At 39.9% G+C, this 14054-nt stretch overlaps 1 protein-coding gene across 1 annotated transcript; it reads left to right on the top strand.

The window, feature by feature from the left end:
- Positions 1-1726: 1726 nt before the first annotated feature.
- mlec (malectin) lies at positions 1727-13407 on the top strand. Its single transcript, XM_049578662.1, has 6 exons — positions 1727-1953; positions 2434-2654; positions 3167-3345; positions 3495-3671; positions 6669-6726; positions 8546-13407. Exons 2-6 carry the CDS (start codon positions 2453-2455, stop codon positions 8788-8790), a joined length of 861 nt encoding a protein of 286 aa, XP_049434619.1. The 5' UTR covers positions 1727-1953; positions 2434-2452; the 3' UTR covers positions 8791-13407.
- The last annotated feature ends 647 nt before the right edge of the window (positions 13408-14054 follow it).

Raw genomic sequence — 14054 nt, 5'->3', positions numbered from 1 at the left:
GCTGTCACTGCATGTCTTGAGGACAAACCTCCTCATAATATCTATTATTCATGCACATCTCTGGTAGGACTGCTGACTGGATGAGCTTTACCTGCAGAAACACTGCAGAACCATCACTGTGCAAGTCAACACTAAAAATAACTTTAACTGTGCTGTGTCCCTGTGTGACCCATAACTAAGTTTGCTTTATTTTTTACGAGGTACTACAAATATATTTATTAGTTACACATATTCCTAGATAGTTACACAGTATGCAGGAGACCTATCCTTAAGAGATGCCTTGCTTTATTTGGGAGGCAGTGACAGACAATATTTACATGCTTATTATAGGCTACATACCAAGCAACTGAAGCTATTTTATTTCACTGTTATGCTCCAGCTGAAACTATTTGGTAACACTAAACATAACATATTACACATTAACATAACACCAAAATGCTCAGTGCAAGAATTAGTTTTTCAGCCAGAAAGAATAGAGGAGATTGTTGCAGGCGCAGCAACACCCACGATAAAACTGCACTATTACATGCTGCCTCTGGGCCACTTGTCTTCTGGAGAACATAGTTGCAAGCAGCACCAACAAGCTGCCAGCAAATATTTGCACATAAGCTTGTGTAAAATACTTTGTGGAAACATTAAGACTTCAAAGGAGTTTATTATAGCCTTAATTTTTACTGATAAAATCTTTGGCATTGGAGCAAACAATTTAACTAATCAGGGCTGTGTGCTTCCTTTTAAGGATAGATGGCGTCTCATAGTATGTTTACCAACACGGTGTTGGGTTAAAAAAAAAAACCTTCATGAAACACCTGTCATCCATAGAGGTATTGCTGTTGCTATAGTAACTATCTTCATTCATTCCTTTCTGGTCAACTGTAGAGCGCTCCGTGTGCGCGCTGCGTTGGACTCTTATGATTGGACAAGACTCGGACCATACCATACCGGAAGGAGGGGGGCGTGAAGATTTCTTAAAGAACACGTGTAATATTTCTATATTTAAAAACATATCTACGGTCAGTCCCTCAAATAAAAGTGTTGGAAACATAATATTGAAGATATTTTACCTTTGGCTGACAGTGTGGGTAGAGCTGGTAACTGGACTCTGGTTATACCATCTTGTGGGTTTTGAGTGATTGATGATTAACGTGTGCAAAAGAAATCACTTTGTTACAATAGTATAATATAGTGGAAATGCAATTAGCATCTGTAACATAGTAAAACGCACCTCTTTGTAGCACATTGATGGTTTCATTTCAGTTGAGTGAGTTTCTCGTCCTGGATTAAGCGCTGTATGCACTTCCTTTAATGTATAATTGAACTAGACCCACAGTGTAAATGGTAAACTTCCTGGTTATAGATTATGAACGTCTTTGTAGGGGGGGTGTGCACAAATTGAGAATGCAGCCTGAGAGGAAAAACTCAGGACTTGAAATTCACAAAATCCCCCTTGACGTGGAAAAAGACACGGCTTCAGTCTACTGTCAATCACGGTTACAATATGGGCACACACTTTTACACCCCTCAAGAGTTATGACCTATGATATTCTTGATGAATGCATTCACAGCCGTCATTTGTACATCGTTACAACAAAGTGGGATGTGATTGGGCTGTGATGTGAAATGGTGTTCACTGGTTAAGGAAATCTGAACAGAAGGATGTGATTCGACAGAGTATCCGTCATTCATAAGTCATGGGAAATCTAAGGTTAGGTGGAAGCGCTGCCCCGCCTCCTGCAAACTGGCAGCAGCCGCTGTAGCTAGCAGAGCAAATGTTAGTTTGGATGCACACATTGAATGAAAGTCAGTGAAGCAGGCTGATGCCATCAGCAACTGAGAATATCTGCCCACTATAAAGTTATCCTACAGTGTGTATGCACCTGGTGCCAACGTATTAGCAGAGATAATCTTACACATTGGCAAAAGACAAGTTCAAGACATTTGTGGAAGGGGAAGGTAAGAGACATTTACATTAGCCGGGTTCTCATAGACCTAGTATTTCTGGTTAGACAGGTAGGTTAGCTAACGTTAGCTAGCCTAACCGACCAACGTTACTCGCTGCTAATTTCTCGTTATCTTCTTGGTTTGTTTGATTAATACTGAGGTAGTGTATCGTGGCTTTGTTAACTTAAAGCTAGGATACTTGTTCATAACTGTAACGTTATTGTTTTATGGGTCTCTGTTTGATCTTGTGCTAATGCTACGACACCGGTATTTGGTACTGTTAACGTTAGCATGCTGGCTAACTCAGATATCATGTTGCATGTCATCAAGACAAGCTGGCTAGCTCCTTGCGCTAGCTAACCTTATGTGGTTCGTGTTACATGTGGAAGGGTTACTTCCGTACAGCAACTAAAAGTGTGCTTCAAGCGAGCAGATACCGACCCTGTCTGTCTGTCTGTCTGTCTGTCTGTGTCTGTCTGTCTGTGTGTGTAGGACCGGGCTGTGTGTGGCAATGCAGCGGGTCACGGCGCAGCTCATCGCCGGGCTGGTTGCAGCGGTGCTGTCGCTTCTGGCAGAGCAGTGTTGGGCGGACGGCGGGGGCCTCAGCTTAGCGGAACGGGTTATCTGGGCTGTAAATGCCGGGGGTGAATCGCATGTGGACGTGCACGGGATACACTTCAAAAAGGACCCATTGGAAGGGAAACTTGGCAAAGGTGAGTCGATATTAACACCAGTTATCTGCTTACATGAGTCTGCGTGTGTTGCTGCACTTCATCTGTGAGGTGTTGCTGAGAATGACATTGTGAGGGTGAAATCTGTTCCTCAGAGTAAAGGAAATGTCTAGCATAGACCTCTGCATGAGCTGTCTTCCGCAAGTAACCACAAACTAATGAGGAGTCAGCACTGAGGACTACAGCTCCGCCCCTCTCAGCATGGAGAGGAAGCAGGTGATGATATGATCGAATTGACTGTGGAGAGTCATTCTTGGCCCCCGTTATGAGGCAAAGCTACTGTAATTGTCAGTTGGAATGAACACAGTGTGGTAACTTGCCATTTGAGACAGAAGGCCACTGTATTTCATTGAGTGCAGGAAAAGGTCAGGGCTTGCGCAGTGTGGTGCTTTGCTTGACTTAAAACATGATCGGTTTTCCAGTAATGCAGCTATTAATGTGCTCTTGTGAGCAAAGTGCACACTGAACCTGATGCTATTCTCCTTTTTTTGTAGCATCTGATTATGGGGTGCGTCTGCCAATACTGCGCTCCAGTCCAGAGGACCAGATTCTGTATCAGACAGAGCGCTACAATGAGGACACTTTTGGATATGATATCCCCATTCGTGAGGAAGGAGACTATATACTAGTTATGAAGTATGCAGAAGTTTACTTCGCCCAGTCACAGCAAAAGGTACGGCAATCAATGAATCAGAGATATTATAGTGTAGTGTGTACAGTATATTTGAGAAAGTTATCCCTAAAATCTGCACGTTTTGAAAGTGTGTGTGTGTGTGTGTATTAGCTGTTAATCATTAGTGATTTGGGAATATTTTTCTCCAGGTGTTCGATGTCCGTCTAAACGGCCATACGGTGGTGAAGGACCTGGATATCTTTGAGCGAGTGGGTCACAGCACTGCTCACGATGAGATAGTGCCCTTCTCTATTAGACGTGGCAAGCTGAGCGTGCAAGGAGAGGTATCCACTTTCAACGGCAAGCTCACTGTGGAGTTTGTAAAGGTGAGTCCTTTTTATTTGGATTGGCAGAGAAATGTCTCGATGCCATTGTCTGTCAAAAGGGAGTGCCAGTTTGCTCTTTTCATTATTACACTTATAAATGGCATTTTGACAACTTTCTTTGTGATCCGTTGATCCAGTTTAAATAGGTTGGTGAGGTGTAACAGGAGCAAATGATTTGAATGCGTATACTACCTCAGTATCAATTACAGGGCTTTGATATGTGATCACTTAATTAGTTGCTTGTCTGGTTATGCCAGTCTTTTACTACACAGTGAGGTAGCAATTAAAGATACACAGTATTTCAGAAAGCAGTGAAGTCATATAAATTTGATGTAACATACGCAGCATTTTTAATTTTATGGGTGTTTATTTATTTTTTTGTCTCTTTTTTTCAATTTAAGGATAGAACTGAAAACTTTAATTGCAATCCATATTATGTCATATAATAACACTCATGTTTCAATTTATGAAATAGTGTTTTATTATTTTAAGATGGCATTGGGTAGCTATGTGCGATGGACAGAGGTTGGAAGAATGACGGCTACATGCGTAATTCTACTGTTGAAATGACTTAACAAAGGGTAGTGTAGTCGTTAAAATAGCTTCTTTTGTAACATGGAAAAACATATATGACAAGATTTAAAGCCATAGTTGGACATTTTGGGCAGTAGGATTCTTTTCTTTCATGCTTAAAGTTAGATGTTTCTTAAACATGAAATCACCCCCAGCATCTGGTTAGCTTAGCCTAGCATAAAGAGTGGAAACGGGAATAGTTAAATGGGCTCTGTGCTAAGATCACAAAACCTGCCTTGCAATTAATCTGACAACACACAAATTAACACATCATATCTTGTTTGTTTAATCTATAAAAACCCAAGTGTAAAAAATAAGCTTGTCAGTTTTCCACTTTGGTGTTTGCACATTGAGCAGGTGACACACAGTGACATTAATTACTTGCCAACAGGAGTATTCCCCAATATGTTGAACTGTTCCTTTAATTAAGATGGCATTCATTTCAGAGGTGAGCCATGTGGGAAATCACCATCAGAGCTTGCACAGAAAAGTGATTCTTATTCAACTGCAAGACCGACATGTAAAATCAACTGCACATTTGCATAATGAACTCCATGTCCGAAATGGCTGTTGACAGCCTGTCGGAGTGTGTGTGGGCCATGCAAATGACAGACAACAGTCTCACATTTGGTTGTGCTTTATTGTATTTGTTTACTCGTCATTTGCTGCAGCAATTAACTTTGTTCTCACCAGACAACTACTGTCTGTGAGTGCAGTTTCATATTTTCCGCTAATTGCCCCTTCCTCAGGTTAGTGGTCGCTTGCCTTTTTTCTGTTTCACGTTGACATGATAGCCATTTGCTGGGATTTAGGAAAGGACATTACAGAATCTGCTGTTTAGGTTGGATGGTCTTGGAGTCTGTTGCCTGGCTCTAAATAAGCTGTGAAGGCCATGAACCCTTCAGCCTAAACAAATAAAAACGGCCTCTTATCTGTTGCTATCTTTGTAATGAGGTTAGTCATTCTGTCACTCTTTTCCTTGTCACATTTTACTCTCTGGTGATACATCTAGTTTCTCCTGCGATGGGCCTGCAGCAGTAATGGTGCTGGTAATTTGGTTCACATTATCAAACATCAACGCTCTACTTTGTTAAGACATTGTGGCAAACCTGATGTGCGTTACCTTTCCCTTTTTGTCCTCCTTGCAGTCAATACAGCACAATGTGATACTGTACCTTCTGTTACTATTGACATTACTTTTCTTTGACTGGCAATACAGTCAGAGTGCAGTGAGGAGAGGCATTTTAACAGAGGTGTCATTTACACTGGATGCTGGGGACATGTCCCCCAGCACTTTTTTGAAAGGACGATTTTGCTCCCATCACTCTGGTGAGTGTTGACTGAGCAGAGATAACATGAAATGAGCAAAGTTGATCTATGGGTGAATAAATATTTCAAAGCAATACAGAATGCCTGAGAGCCTTACTGGATTATATTCCATTATGTTTTTATATTTATATACAAGATTTCCTGGTTGAGGACCCCCAGACCTCCCACTTCAAATGAAACCTACACCCTTGGTAGTAGCCCTCGCTATGCAGGGATTTTCCCTACACAGTGTGAATAGCTATTTGACCTCATACAGATCGCCCCCATTACATTGCCTACAATTACATACATTAAAGACTGTTTTAAAAAATGTTTTTTGCATCTGAGCCCTTATGTCACCTTGCATTTTGAGAAAGGTAAAATGCCAAAAATTACTAAACAGGAATACTTAATAAATGCTCAACTAAAATTCTTAACTTTGTGTAGTCATTCTCACAGAATGACTTTCCAATCACAAAATTCAGTTATCTTGTCAATGTTTGTTTGACACATACTTGTTTACTCAGCCCATATTTGCACCACTACAGCGCTTCCAATACAGAAAGACATCACAGTCAGAGAGATAACCTTTGATTCTGTTTCTAAGTTTGGGAACTTGCTGCAGGCCATAAGAATATTATGTCTATATGATTAGTATTTCCTCTCAGCTCTGAGTTCTGACGAATAAAAGATTTTGCCAGTGGGTTTGAAGAACATCTGGCTGTAGGCTAAATTTGTGGGTGGCATACTTCAAAAAAAAGTTTTCCTGCAGTGACCTCATTCATCTTTTCATTTTTTTGCAGATCACTAGATCGCTCTGCATTTTCTCTCTTTAAAAAGATACATCTGGGACACACTGTCTGCTCTTTCTGCAAACGTTAAAACTATTCAGACACTGAAATGACAAAATTTCTCTAGCACAGGTGCTTCTGTTGTGCACTTATTGTCCACTTTTTCAGCAGAAATCCACCTGCACCAAATGTTGATGTCTTTACACTGGGATAAATTTAGAAGACTAAACAAAAGAAGGAAGGCATTTTTAAAGATTGTATTCATCACTCCTGTATGCTATTAAATTACTTTTCTTTTGCTTATATTTGTCTCTCTCTGTTTCAGGGTTATTATGACAACCCCAAGGTCTGCGCTCTCTATGTAATGAAGGGAACATTAGAAGGTGAGCCCTGAGACAGCAAACATACCCTTGAGCATTTTGCAAAAAAGACAGTATATCTGTGTTTCATGCGATGCATTCAGAGAGGGTACACAAAGTCTGTTTTACTTAAATTTGCTGACATTATTTGCCAGATATAATGCACACAGTCATTTGTAACTCTGCTCTACACATCACAGAAACACTACACAGCACTACTAACAGTGATGTACAGTGTTGACCTTACTAAACCGCAGCGTCGGTGATAGCCGTGGCCAAAGGCATTATGTTTTCCAGTTGTCCGTCTGTTGTATTTACGTGTACATAGTATCCCAGGAATGCCTTGAGGGAATTTCTTCACAAATGTTCAAGTGGACTTCATGATGAACTGATTAGATTTTTGTAGTCAAAGGTCAAGGTCGCTGTGATCTCAATTTCATTCTTGTAAACGCGATATCTCAAGAACGCCTGCAGTGAATTTTTTCAAATTTGGCACAAACGTCCACTTTGAGTCAAGGATGAACTGATTGGATGATTTGGTAGTCAAAGGTGAAAGGTCGAGGGCTCTGACACCTCGCCTGGAGCATTCTCATAAATGCTATATCTTAAGAACACCTTGAGGGAATTTCTTCAAATTTGGCACAAACGTCAACTTGGACTCAACGATGAACTGATTAGAATGTGGTGGTTGAAGGTCAAGGTCAGCGTGACCTTGCGTCCGTCTCATTCTCATGAACGTGATATCAAAAGAACACCATGAGGGAATTCCTTCAAATTTGATGCAAACGTCCCCTGGGACTCAACAATGAACTGTATGAATGAATGAATTTGTCGGTTGGAGGTCAAAGGTCAAGGCCACTGTGACCTTGCAAAACATGTTTTTGGCCATAACTCAAGAATTCATATTCTAATTATGGCAAAAATTCATACAAATGTCAAATAAAATTATGTCATAATGTCATTTATATCCAAGAGGTCAAAGGTCAACTTCACTGTGACATCATAATATTCTGCAATAACAGTTTTCTGGCCATTATCCAACATCATAACTCAGGAGAGACATTTGGTCAGATAATGAATTGGTGACACTCATCTTGGGTGCCCACCTTGAAACTGTGCTGATTGTATAAATCTGTACTGTCAGGGGAAAGATGTGTGTGAAGCATCCATGTTTTCACAGACATGGGTGCAAATTATAACCACAACTTCAAAGATTTGTGGAGTAATACAACCACAAGGCTCTAATTCAAGTTCCTTTAAATGTGGGTTGAATAAACAGAACTGATTCTGCCACATGTTGTCACACTACATCCATCATCATCTTGCAAGATTTCACTCTTCTAAAGGATTTAAGCTTGCTCTTTCTGCAAATGTCTCCATGCTGTGTAGTGAGATGAGCATCCTGCACCCAGCATGCTGTCAAAAGTGTCATTTGTAATTGCCAACGCAGCTTCCATAGTCCTTGACCTGAAAAGAGGCAGGAAAGAGGCGCAGAGCAAATTAAAAAATAGATACAACCCCAAATCACTGAGATGTGGATTTGCATGGGACTAATATTATCACATAATCTCTGTTTTTGGTGAAATGTGGTAGGTAATCTGTGGTAGAATTTGTACATGACAAATTACAGACATGGCAGCGTCACATTGGAATTTAGATCAACCTCTGCAATTACCACAAATTGCCAGAGATTGCCAGGTTATACTAATCTTGTGTGAGTAGGTCTGTAGTTGTAGCAGTGTTATAATCAAGTGCTCCGACACATCCATTGGAGCACCAATTTCTTTACATGCCATGTGGACTAACTTTGCCAGTCTTCACTTGTGCTTTTTTTACGACACAGATGTTCCAAAACTTCAGCCTCACCCCGGCTTGGAGAAGCCTGAGGAAGAGGAGGAAGAAGAAGAGGATAGCGAAGGAGGCGAGGAAGGTGGGAAGAAAAAGGTTCCAGCAGGTTCCAAGAACAGGGTCCAGTCAGGCCCCCGAACACCAAACCCGTACGCAGCCGACAACAGCAGCCTAATGTTTCCCATCCTCGTGGCATTCGGGGTGTTCATCCCCACGCTGTTCTGCCTCTGTCGGCTGTGAGCTGCAACTAGCGGTTGAGGGGACGTCAAACAGACAAGGCGGACGTGAGACTATGAAGAGGGAGAAGATGGGTGGGGGGGGTTGGGGGGGTTAAGATGACAACAGCAGCACAGGTAAAGGCATACACACAGGAGAGAGCTTGAAAATCTTGACGACGGAGGACAAAAAAGAGACAATAACTTTTCGGAAAGCCACTTCGCGATGATGCAAAAGCTGCTGTCCATTTCTACCGCTGAGGAAAGAAAAGGAGATGTAGGAAGTGTATGCTGTGCGCTTCTTTGTGAATGTGTTTCGCATCCACCTCTGCTGACCCTTTTGAACAATGTTAGTCATTTCCACTCAGAGACTGTGCAGGATTTTCAGGTGCCAGTCTTCACGGTTTGAAGCCACATTTCAGCAGCTAAGGGATGCTCAGGAGTGATTGGTCTGTGCCCGTTTTATAAACTAAAAGCATCGTTTTGTACTGGGTGTAGCAAGGAAGCACACTCTGTTTAACACTCCTGCTTAGCATCTGGTTAGACCTTCAAATTGGAAATGGTGCTGCGTAGAAATTGGTTTAATAGAATATGTTAGTGGAAATACAGTTGCCATTTGAGAGGCTCCCATTTTTTTCAACTCGTCGCATTTTTGTGTCTTCCCACTCAGATCTAGTTAGTCCTTCTTTTGACGTGCCATCATCTACTCTAAGTTGTTGACAAAGGAAAGTAATTGATGTTCAACCAGCTCTGAAGCTGGTGGGATTATTTGCTGTCTTCTGTCTGAGTCAGCTTGCCTTTACATCAGTATAGGTTGGTTTTCACAGGTCTTGGTGATGTGTGGTGAAGCAATGATAGACTTATTTGGCAGTGTTCCACCGAGTACTGATTCATGGCCATTAAACGTGTCCTCAGCAGTGATCACAAAGTCCTTTTTGGGGATTTGTTTTTTTTTTCTTTTTTTTTTTTTCAAGGATGGATCCATTTTAAAATTCAAAGATTACAAAGTGAGGATGTAGAACGGTCTCTTTCAGTGAGAGACACCACAGTTTCATTTAGTGAGAGTCAAAGTTTATGCTGTGAAATGCTTAAGTTCAAGTGAGTAAGGATCTTTTACATCACTGTATTTTCTGTGATCTTTTGCCTTTTCTATTCATTCATTGCATGTCTGCCTTTTTGTTTCACCAAAGAATGTCTTTTTTCCATTTAGTTAGAGAAGGAAAACTTGGTGGCCTGTTTTGTTTAAACAAAAAGCTTGCAAAACACAACCGGCCTCTGTGGCATGTGGTTGGAATTGGGTATATTTGGACATACAGTACCTATGGGAGCTAATGAGAGATGCAGTCATTTGAATTCTAACAGCACTGAATAGTTAGTATTAAGATTTAAACACCACTGAATTCATAGAATTGAAATGTTTTACTTTGAAAACCACATATCTGAATTTATTTCTGAATGAAATTTCAAATAGAAAAATCAGTCAAATTTGGTCAAATTCTGATTTTTTTTTTAAACAGTCAAAAAATTTCAAATAGCTTTTTGAAAAATTCAAGTTACTTTTTTTTCTTTTCAAGATTTAAAATTGTTTGACCTTATTTTTTGTAATAGCAAGTTCAAGTCAAAGAGTTTCAAATATCTGAAAATGTTCAGCTGGATTCGACAGATTGAATTTGACACATTTTTCCATTGGAAAATTTTCAGCTTGAATGTTTACATCTCAGTTTCACCAAATGAACCTGAATCTTTTTCAAGAAATTCTGAAACTTGAATTTTTGGATCTGAATTTGTGAACATTGAAAAAAAAAAATCAAATTCAGCTTTTGAGTTGAAATTTCACATTTTGTTTTTAAAGATGTTAATTCAGAGCAAATAAATTCAGATACATGGATTTAAAATATTGCTAAGATCTGCTATGAATAAAGTGGTGTTTAATCTTCAATATTAAGTATTCAAGAACTTCTGTCTCTGCCTTGCTTCCATAACTTCCCATCATTAATCAAAATAGAGTTGATTTAGAAGAATTGAGTGTTTGCCACTTCTTACATCAGGAGCTAGCTGGGAGGACGATTGTAATTGTTTTTTGTTTAGTTTTGATTTTGTCATGAATTTGTGTTTAAAACAGAATGCTGTGTTGACTCTGATGGGCCATGAACGTCAGTTCTCCATGTTATTAGAAACTGAGAGAACAGGCTGCTGCTCAATGTTAAAATAATACGTAGTGAGAATCTGTGCCAGTCAATGCACCTGTTTCAGACATCCCCAGAGTTCATCCATCTACAGTCAGAGACAAGAAAGCACAACATCAGTGTGAGTAAAATATGAAATGTTTACTTGACGCTACAAATCAACGGTTATTGCCACATTCTTCACTTGGCCTTTTCAAATCTGTTGTCTTAAACCGTTTTGACATGGACTGTACCATTTTGTTAATTCAGTGTGAACTATCAGTGCAATTAAGCTACTTTTTCTAGTCCTTGTATTGATTGAGCAGACTTTATCTATCTTACTTTATCTTACTCTTTGAGCCTTTTTTCCTACATGGCCACGTTATCAGAGTCCACATCGACTGTGTTTTAGTCTCAGCTTTTGGACGATGTTATCCCTTTTTGCTTTCCATGCGGTCTGAAAAGCAGCTTTGTTCTTCATTTTTAGTGGAGTTGTGTTGTGAACCCTCCTATTTATGTATCTAGTTACCTCCCTTAAGTGCTTAGCTCTACTCCAAGGACAATTTTGTAACTTTGCCTGTTTCACTAATGCGTCTTAAATGTCCCCCAACACCCCCCTCCCTGCCAGTATTGCTGTTGCCATATGCAGTACTTGAAAAACGGTTAATAATTCAGGTGTTGTGGATCCTTCCTCACTCCTTGATTCTCCCTCCCATTTTGATTGATGGTGAGCAGGAAGTTTGTGCCAGAAAATATTCAGTCAGTTGTTGACGGTTTTGGGGATTTTGTTGTCTTTCTTTCTTTTGTTTTTCAAGTTGTAAACTCGACTCATATTTAAGACATACAAGCACCTTTTTTTCCTCTGAAAAGATGCAAAAATTTCATTTAATTCAGCACCAAAGTCACCGTGTTCTGTTCTCTTCAAGTCTACACAGTTGCGTGTGTATATAAGGTACAAAATCACACTTTTTATCGTGTGACAGCCGTTTTGTTCTCATCACTTTTGTGTTGTAGCTGAGGTGTTAGGGGTTGTTGATTTTCTTGTGAGGAAGACTTTGTGGCCTTTCTTCTGGAGATGAACGGTTGTTGGTACAGAGCTATAAAAAAAAAAATTTAATGGACAGCCAGGTGAACTGACTGTCAGAAAGACAAATAAATGAGATTATGTCTGAAAATGTGGGATCTTCCATTCTATTCTATATAATTTAAATCAGAGTGGGGCTGATCTGGAGATATTTTATAATACGCTTGGATTTGTATGTTTGAATTTTTTTCCTCAGGATCTGTTTTTGTTTTGAGTTTTTAAAACGTGATATTTTATTGGTGTGACATTTTGCACTGCCTCATGTATTTTAAATTCATGTCATTTTTTTGTGTGTTTGTCTTTGTTGCCTTGAATTATTGAATACATTGTGCTTTATCATCACTCACCTTGAGGTTGCTCTTTTGTTGGCTTACATCAAATTAGCCTCCTCTTCTTTTTTTTCTGTTTTACACACTTTTCAGGGCTAGATTTTCATTCCACACAAGCAGCTCTTGTTAGGAATAAAGAACATCTGTCAGGAGAATTGATATATCTTGAGTTTTTCGTTAACTTCAACTTTTCTAGGAGCAAAGCCAGTCAAAAACAAACGGGAAGGATAGCAGGAGAAGTGTGTGAAATGTATATGTCCAGCACTTGTCCAGCACTTGATTCAGCCTATTTAGCTCCTCACCAGCCTTTTTTCTGGCCTGTACAGTAAGTACATCTCACAGTTGAATGAATAAGAGTGGAATGAAGATCTGCTCTCTTTTTTTTCACATGGGAACCAAAGAATTGCCACCATTCCATCCAAATTTTTAAACACAGTCCTAACGTGAAGCTAAAGGTTCTTGATTTCTTTCATCCTTTTTTCCCCCCTCGCCTGGTAAAGCAGTGAATAAACCAGGGGAGGAAAACATGTCATGTCTTGTCATCAGATTTGTTGTCACCACTAATTAATCCCCTGCCATGACACCAAATATCCTTGAAATCTTCCTGCTAGAAGAGTCTTTTAAATTGCTCTGTAATTAATGTAAATTTGATTGAGATGACCATTTTTCATCTTGTTGCTACTCCTCCTTCGTTGTTCTTCTCATTTTCAAAGCAACTGAACATGTGAGATGAATTTAAACTGAGACAAATTTGAACAGCGAAACATCTGCTAATGTGTCCATCGTCCTGGCAGCAGACCATACACACGCAAATGAGGTCTTACAGCCACCGATCACACGGTGTGAGTGTGCGAGACAGCGAGTGTGAGCTTAAATATGAGTCCTACTGTAAAATTATACATGTGTTGGATTAAGGAATGCTCCTGTGGGGGGTTGTAGGCAGCAGCAGGTGGACTGAGAAATGTATTGGAGACGCCTGTTCTGACTGATGTGGCATATATCTGCAAAATGGGAAATGCTGATAAATGCTGTCTCTTTTTAATAAATGTGCTATTTTATCAGAATGTGGTGCTGCTGTTTTTCCACTCCTGACACCCTGCAGTTACCCAGTTGAGGTCTTACGGTGGTAACTTGGTCTTTAAAGGGACAGTTCACCCCAAATCCAAAACACACATTTTTTACCTGTAGTGCTATCTATCAATCTAGACTGTTTTGGTGTGAGTTGCAGAGCATTGAAGATATCAGTCTTCTTTCAAATATAATGGAGTGAGAGCACTTTAAATGTTGCTGCAAAGGAGCAACATATTCTAAAATGTAAATGCTTTTCACATATCTTCATCCTGGAAACCCAGAAGATCTAAACAATCAGCAGTTTGAAGTTGGACACTCAAAATTAGTGTCACCACTTCAGTATCTGACCAAATGTCTCCCCTTCTGTTCCTGAGTTGGTGTTGATTTAATGGCCAGAAGTGTTTTTGCAGGACATTATGATGACAAAGTGAAGTTGTCCTTTGACCATTTGGATATAAAATTTCATCATTTTATCCTATTGGACATTTGTTTAAACTTTTGGCGCAATTAGCATGTGAGTTCTTGAGTTATGGCTAAAAGGCATGGTTTGTGAGGTCACAGACCTCTGACCACCAAAATCAGTTCATTGTTGAGTCCAAGTGCCCTTAAGGTGTGCTTGAGATATCGCATACAGAAAAAT

This window comes from Epinephelus fuscoguttatus, linkage group LG6 (assembly GCF_011397635.1).
Source record: "Epinephelus fuscoguttatus linkage group LG6, E.fuscoguttatus.final_Chr_v1".
NCBI classification, from domain to species: Eukaryota; Metazoa; Chordata; class Actinopteri; order Perciformes; family Serranidae; genus Epinephelus; species Epinephelus fuscoguttatus.
Note: the sequence above shows the minus strand (reverse complement) of the source record. Positions and strands in the feature narration are given on the sequence as shown.